This window comes from Carcharhinus amblyrhynchos, chromosome 1 (assembly GCF_965287045.1).
Source record: "Carcharhinus amblyrhynchos chromosome 1, sCarAmb.v2.hapA, whole genome shotgun sequence".
Taxonomy (NCBI): Eukaryota; Metazoa; Chordata; class Chondrichthyes; order Carcharhiniformes; family Carcharhinidae; genus Carcharhinus; species Carcharhinus amblyrhynchos.
In genome coordinates this window covers 166,626,344-166,633,298 of record NC_137324.1, presented here as the reverse complement: position 1 = coordinate 166,633,298, position 6,955 = coordinate 166,626,344, and the positions used below count along the sequence as shown (strand labels likewise).

Genomic DNA, 6,955 nt, shown 5'->3' with positions numbered 1-6,955 from the left:
TTGAAAGCCCAGGTAACTCACGGGGGGAAAGAAAATGGAACGAATTCAAGGTTCGAATGTGCTTTCTTGTTCTTTTAAATTATCCCTTTAAATGTAAGATTGTGGATCATGTTTCAGGAATATACCCCTCCCAGCCCCCCCGCTACGGCCCCTAATTCCCCGCGAGAGATTTCTATCAGAAGGTACACCAGGTGAATAAGCCCAACCACGTTGTGCATTGAGATGTTTTTAATCAGTTATTAATGATCTCCGTTATTCCCTCATCCCGCAGCCGCGTGGTCATTTATTTGGGACGATTTACGTGGAAACGAATCTCCCCAAACTGCACCTCTCTCTCTCATCAACAGGCCGTTTTATCATTTTTCTCTACATCATATCATTCTTAAGTGACATTTCTCTATCAGGAACCAGTGCCGGCTGTCACTGAATAGCAGATCCTACCTGTTGCCCCCTGCCCCCCTTTCCTCTCCCGCTGTTGTTATTCCCCCACCCCTTTGCTTTTTCATGTTTATTTTGATTACCCTTTTTTCGTGTGAGAGACCGCGTCCCCACTCCCAAAGAATCACAAAAAAAACAAACGAACAAAATAAGCCTCGGGGCGAATTGGATGATTAGCGCTCATGGACTGAGATTTGCCGTTTCCTTCCTTCAGACATGACCCTGACTTGCACACTCTTGATACAAAGTCACCCGTTGTTATGTTCCTGCATAACGTGAACGGATTCGGCTCTGTAAAGTCCGTGCTAAAGCTATCTAATTCAGCCCGCTTCCTCCACAAAAAGAGGGGAACCCCGGTTCTGCATCAACTTTCACTCAGTGTCCAAGTGGCAAAACCGCCTTTAGCTGGACGTTAGCCCCCTCCCCCCTGCGGACTCCGTCAGCATTTAGTGGGATGTCTGCATTTTTATACAACCAGTTATTTTAGTCTCCACATCCTCCCCCCCGCCCCCCCCCGCAACCCCTCACGGCGTGAGTGGGGGAAAAAGGACTCCTATATTTCCATCTCTCAGTCAAGCAAAGATCATTTCACTAACCGTTCTGAATTACAGAGAAAAAAAAATCTCCTCTTGATTCTTATGGCGATCGATCGTTTACTGAAATATCAAGATCCTTCAACAGGATTAAAAAAACCTTATAATGGCAATAAATGACATTGCTTCAGTTCCCTCCCACTTCTAATGACTGTAAAAGTGGTGTAAAAGTTACTTTGGAACTGCTTCTCGCCACAGCTCAGCGAATTCCTTCAAATCTGCAGCGGGCGTTAATTTTCTCAAAATCTTTCCCTCGAAATCGGCAGATAAATCTCAGAATTAAACCAAAAGTGTCCCCCTTTTTTTTCATCCCCCTCTCCATATCCTCTCCAGCTTGTATTATCTAAAGCCAAGCACAAGCATGCGGGGAGAAAGGCTGCACGGGCTAAAATGCCTACTTAACCACAAAGGAGCCGTTCAGAATGTTAATCACCCTTCCACACACTTTGTCCTTAAAGTGCTGTGCTTGGATTTACAGATCTTCAGAAAACAAAATACACCAAACCAGACCCAGTCTCTAAAATATTCGGCCCAAAGGCCCTGATTTCATTAACCATTATTTGGGGTTGAATGGAGATTTTCCCCCGGGGGTGCGGGTAGGAGGGGGTGGGGGAGTTATTTTAAGGCTACAGATTTTAACATTGTATATATTTCAAACCAAACATCAGGGGTTTGGGGAGGAAATCGCGGCAGTAAACCCACCGCCAATAATGGGTTAGAAATTGTAGAAAGTTACTAATAAAATTGACAACAGTCTTGGTTGGAGGGTTAAGAAAATACAACTGGTGATAGAATATGCAGCAATTCTTAAATGGGGTGGGGGGGTGGCTATCGAATTAATGATTCAGGTAGAGAGGCCACAAATTTCCCACCCGCAAAGAAACAAACTTCCCGGGAGCCACCGAGAGGCAAGATGCTCACTTATTCCAATGACCATTTAATTTATTAAACGCTAACGAATTAAAAAGATACCATACTGTTATTTTTTGTTTTAAATTCCACAGACACAAATTCTGGCGACACTTGGCATTCAGACTCCACAATTTTCCAAAAAACACGAAGGAACGGAACGAAAATCTATACATTAAAAACCAAGCCAGCGCTATTTTAAACTGATCTGTTCTTATACAAAATGTATTGTACACATAAATATTCACAGTTATTCTTTTTTTCCTCTCTGTCCTGCATTTAATACACGAGGTATTTACATGTAGCGGAGCCCCCGTTCCCCCCCCCCTTCCCTCCCCCCACCTTCTTCACAAACGAGTTCCTTAGTCTCTGATTTGAATATATTTCTATATAGCTATGAAAACATTCCACAAACCGGGAGTGCGCCCGATGCTGGCGGTCAGATGCAGAATGTCCTGTGGTTTTGTTTTTAAAGTGGAGGCGTACATTAGCCATGAGAATTAGTGCTTTAAGCTCCGGGGCTTCTGGTCAAATCTTCCCATAATTTATATAGATTATAAAAATATATACATCTCTGACAATATACAGAGAGCGGGAGAGAGAGAGAGTTTAGTGCTAGGTTCGGTAGGATTAGGAATATGAAGTCCCCTGCCCTCCTCTTTCTCTCCCTAGGAGCTTTCATTTTCGCTTGTGAGGACGTGCAGCGAGTTAGGTTTATGTTTCTTGAGTAACTGGGAAATCTTTTCGTCGTCGGAGTTGGGGTCCAGCGGCTTGTTGTATTCGTCGTCCTCCTCCTCGTTTTCCGAGGTGCTCTTCAACCTCTCGGTCTCCGAGTCCTGCTTCTTCTTGGCTGTAGCCATCTCCGCTGCGTGTTTCTTCCTCCACTTCGTCCGCCTGTTCTGGAACCAGACCTGCATCGAAAGGAGGGAGAACGATTATTTGCCCTTCTTTTTTTTTGTTTGTTGTTGTCGACAATTGAAAGAATGCAGGAGTGGTTTACACTTGCAAACACACACACACACACACATATAGGATATATTCTCTCCCCCTCCTGAAAACTCTGGCGGTGAAAAGCCGTTGTCAGAAATGTTCACCTGACTGACTGTCCTTCTGAGATTGAGGGTGACAATTCTGAGCGAATGTCGAGGGCTGGATTTGACACTTGTCATCAACTCTGAGCTGCACCTCCGCCTCAGGACTGTGAGAGTTAGTTTTCGGAGTTATACTGTCACTTTCTGTGTCTGTGCGGTGTGTGTGTGTGTTTAATAGGCAGACAAAACGTACTTTGCAGGACAGTGACTATTCATGATGCGCTTGGGGGGAGAATAAAGGGCTGGATTAGCTTTAACCGTGACACAAGATCCTTAAATATCGGCTTATCTTCACCCAGTATAATTATGCATGTTTTCGAATGTGGCTCATTCACTATTTAAACGGGGTTATCTACAAGAGCTGTGTATCACATACCGGAGCTGACATATACTCCTATAATGCAGTGATAAATTAAACACTGCGACAGTTTAATCTTTACCTAAAAGCGCGTAAATGTAAATTATTTATATCACAGTAACAAGGGCCTTTTACCGTTTTTTTTTCAGAAAGAGATAGATTACAATTTGTAATGTTCCAGTGATAAGTATGCTGGATTAGCGCAATAAATATGCACAGCTCTCCTCTTGTCATTTTTTAAAATATAGAATGGAGATATTTCGGTTGTGGTCTGAACTTTTCTCTAATTATTGTGGGCAAACACGTTTTTTTTCTCTTTATCTAGAAATGGCAATCACTTGACAGAGCGAATGTACGAACAAGTCCCCGAGAACAGACAAAATGTCACAAGCTCTAGAGATTGCCACCGACAGAAGCAAGAGCAATATTTCAAACAGAAAATCAAATCGGCGCATTCCAAGGGCAAATTTTCTATATATTTATTTTAAACAATGAACGTCGAGGGCTCTTTTAGACGTGGGCGCTGGCAAATTAATTGCAGAAGACAATTTGGTGTGGAACAAGTGGGATGCTAAATTAAGATATTTCCGTGGTAGAAAACAGGAGTGAGGGGTTTATGTATAAAGAAATGCCAGTCTGTACCGGCCCGCACATCAAACTTGTGTTGTGTGATTCAAGATTTTAAATTGAATCCAGTTTCCCCCCCCCCCTTTATAATTTTGTGAGTCTAATTCTCTGCCTCCTCCCCCCCCCTCCACCTCCTCCACCCGCCATTTCTTCACAGCATTTTGCAACATTTCAGGCATCAATCGTTTCAAATTGGGCCAAGCAATCCTTGACTTACCTTCACTTGACTCTCAGTCATCCCCAGAGAATATGCCAGCCTCGCCCTTTCTGGTCCAGCCAAGTATTTCGTTTGCTCGAAAGTTTTTTCCAAGGCGAAGATTTGTTGCCCGGAGAAGGTGGGTCTGGTGTGTTTTCGCTTGCCGTCCTTGTCGATCAGCATGGCGCTCTGATCTGGAAGGAGATGGCATGGAGCGTGTTTGAACCAGCGACTAAATATTCCTTTCGGCGGAGCGGAGATTCAAATTGGAACCGGGTGGTGGTGGGGGTGGGGGTGGGGGTGGGTGACACAATTAAATAATACATCTGAACAACTAATGGTAGCAAGAAACTGTGAATTCTAACTGGCCAAATCAACTGTTCTTTGGACACATACAACAATCCCCATCATGGCCTAATTCTTTCTTAACCTGGTGGTAAATTGGATACTTGCTATTTAGCAATACAATATTGTGAGATAATGACCATCTAATCCAATACAGCATTAATTCGATCCAATTTTTTTTCCCTCGATAAATACAATACAGTAAGTTTAAAAAAAAACGCAACACAAATATCAATTCTCAATTGTTTAACTGGGGAATGCGTTTCCCAAACTTTGGCGTTTACAAGAAGTGTATTTAATATAACAGAAGCGAAATGAATTTCACAGTAACTTCATTGCAGTGTTAATTACTTGTGACTGATAAATAAACTTTTGCTTTTAATTAAAAAGGGATACATTTGTCTATAGCAAGTTAGGGAAGGATTTTGGAGGGGGTGAAGCTTTTGTACTTACGCGGTGAGCAGCCCAGCCTGGCGTCTCTCCAAGGTGGACTTTGCATCACTCCCGGCCAGAAGATGGGAGTCCTCCCGGGCAATTCTGCCAACGGTTTGGGGTATCGGGCCACCGCCGCTGCCGCCGCCGCCGCTGCCGCCGCCGCGGCGCTCGGACTGAAGTACATCCCCGGGGGCGGCGGGCTGAGGCTGCTGTTGAAGCGAGGGATCCCCGAGAGCAATGCAGAGGCGACACCTCCTCCTCCCCCTCCTCCTCCTCCTCCACCACCACCACCACCGCCGCCGCCACCACCTCCTCCACCTCCACCGCCGCTGCCCGGGAGCACCACCGGGCGGCCCAGGATGTCGTTGATGCCGTGCGGGGTGGTGGATGAGAGTTGCTGAGCCAGGAAGCCGGGCAGGCTGGACTTGAGCCCCGTGGAAGCGGCCGCGCTGATGATCCCGGGCGGGCTGGAGGACGTGGAGATGCCGGAGGATGCCCCCGAGCCCGGCCCGCTCTGCAGTGAGTAAGGGTTGAGGGGGTTTTTCATCTCGGTCATGCTGTGCAGAGCTGCCAAGGGTGGACTGCTCAACACGAAGGCGCTTTGCCGGCTCCCGTCCATCTGTCCAACCGCTAACATTACCCAGGAAAAAAAGTCACCACAATCAACCACAACTTCGCACAAGGTAAGGGGAGGAGGGAGAGGGGGAGAAATAATGCAGAATAGCAACTTCACCTCTTGTTCAGATGGGAAAAAAAAAGTCCAGGAAATCTTCCCCCTTCCTGATTTGGGGAATCTTTTAATAAATAGATTCAACAAGACAAAAAAAGAGGAATAATTAAACTGACATCTCCTGTTACATTCCAAGTGGAGTGATGGGATGTAAGGGGGAGGTTTCAGAGGGAAAATCCTTAGAGTTGTTTACACATTTTTTTTTGGGAGGGGGGGTTCTCTCTTTTTTTTGTTTTCATCCGGAGATAAGACTTTTGGAGCTCTCGCCTTGCCGCCCCGCAAGAAAGAAGCCGAGGTAATAAAACACTCTCATCCCTCCAGCCGTTTTCTATCTCCTCTGGATGCAGAGAAGGGGCAAAAAAAACTTTCCGGCTGTCCATCAAAGGGCTCCAGGGGGCGGGGCCGAAGGGGGGCATGCCTCAGTTGATTGGTTAAAATCCTCGTGACGTGTTAAAGCCCCCTCTTCTCATTGGTCGGCGACCAAAGCCCGCCCCTGCATACATCTGCATACTTAAATGGGACTGATCAGAGAGAGAGATATGGAGCCTACAATAAGTATAGAGCGTTGACTTCCAGGGGGGGTTAAAATCCAGTTGACCCTTCATTTAAAGTTTGAACAATATCCGTCGACGACTCGTTTTGTTAAACTAATCGAAGGTGTTTCAAAGAATTGCAATGTGCACTCCAATAGGGGATCTTCATAGTAACTTCATTGCAGTGTTAATGTAAGCCTACTTTTGACACCAATAAATAAACTTAACGCCCAGAGTCTGTCTGTGTTAAAATGCTGGAATGGTAACCCACCAAGGAATGTAAATGAAATGAACGCGAATATACAATTACACACTGCCCCACAAGTTGAGGGTGCGTTTCTCTGGCTCCCATCCATCGCTGGCAAATCTTTTTGAACGGATCAACTCATCCAGGGAGGAAAAAAAGTTTATTTATTATCATTACAGGGGAGAGAAACGGCGTCCGCTTCGAAATAATCTCTTTAGTTTGTTTCCCACATCCTTCACTTCCTCCCAGCACTTTTGTCATAAGAACAGCGGTGAATTAGAACAGCGAGAAAAGAGAAAGAAAAGCTACAATTGGTTTCAAATTAGATCTGGAATAAACTCGGTGGTGGATTAATGAAGTAAGGTGCTGATAATGTATGCTGGGGGCTGTTTCCCCCTCTCCCTGTTTATTCGGAGTCAGTCGTTCATTGGGAAGGTCAATACTCAATATTTC

The 6,955-nt window shown here is 45.3% G+C and overlaps 1 protein-coding gene across 1 annotated transcript; it reads right to left on the bottom strand.

Moving 5' to 3' along the window:
- Positions 1-2,608: 2,608 nt before the first annotated feature.
- nkx6.1 (NK6 homeobox 1) lies at positions 2,609-5,629 on the bottom strand. Its single transcript, XM_080200018.1, has 3 exons — positions 5,011-5,629; positions 4,234-4,406; positions 2,609-2,851 (listed from the first exon to the last, which is right to left on the bottom strand). The coding sequence occupies exons 1-3, from the start codon at positions 5,627-5,629 to the stop codon at positions 2,609-2,611; spliced, it is 1,035 nt and encodes a 344-aa protein (XP_080056144.1).
- Between the last annotated feature and the right edge of the window lie 1,326 nt (positions 5,630-6,955).

Excerpts from the sequence above, each read along its gene's own strand:
- nkx6.1 (XM_080200018.1), bottom strand. The coding sequence starts at position 5,629 with ATGTTAGCGGTTGGACAGATGGACGGGAGCCGGCAAAGCGCCTTCGTG. Across the intron at positions 4,407-5,010 it reads CAGGCTGGGCTGCTCACCGC|ATCAGAGCGCCATGCTGATC; the intron begins GTAAGTACAAAA and ends ATCTCCTTCCAG. Across the intron at positions 2,852-4,233 it reads TGACTGAGAGTCAAGTGAAG|GTCTGGTTCCAGAACAGGCG; the intron begins GTAAGTCAAGGA and ends CTTTCGATGCAG.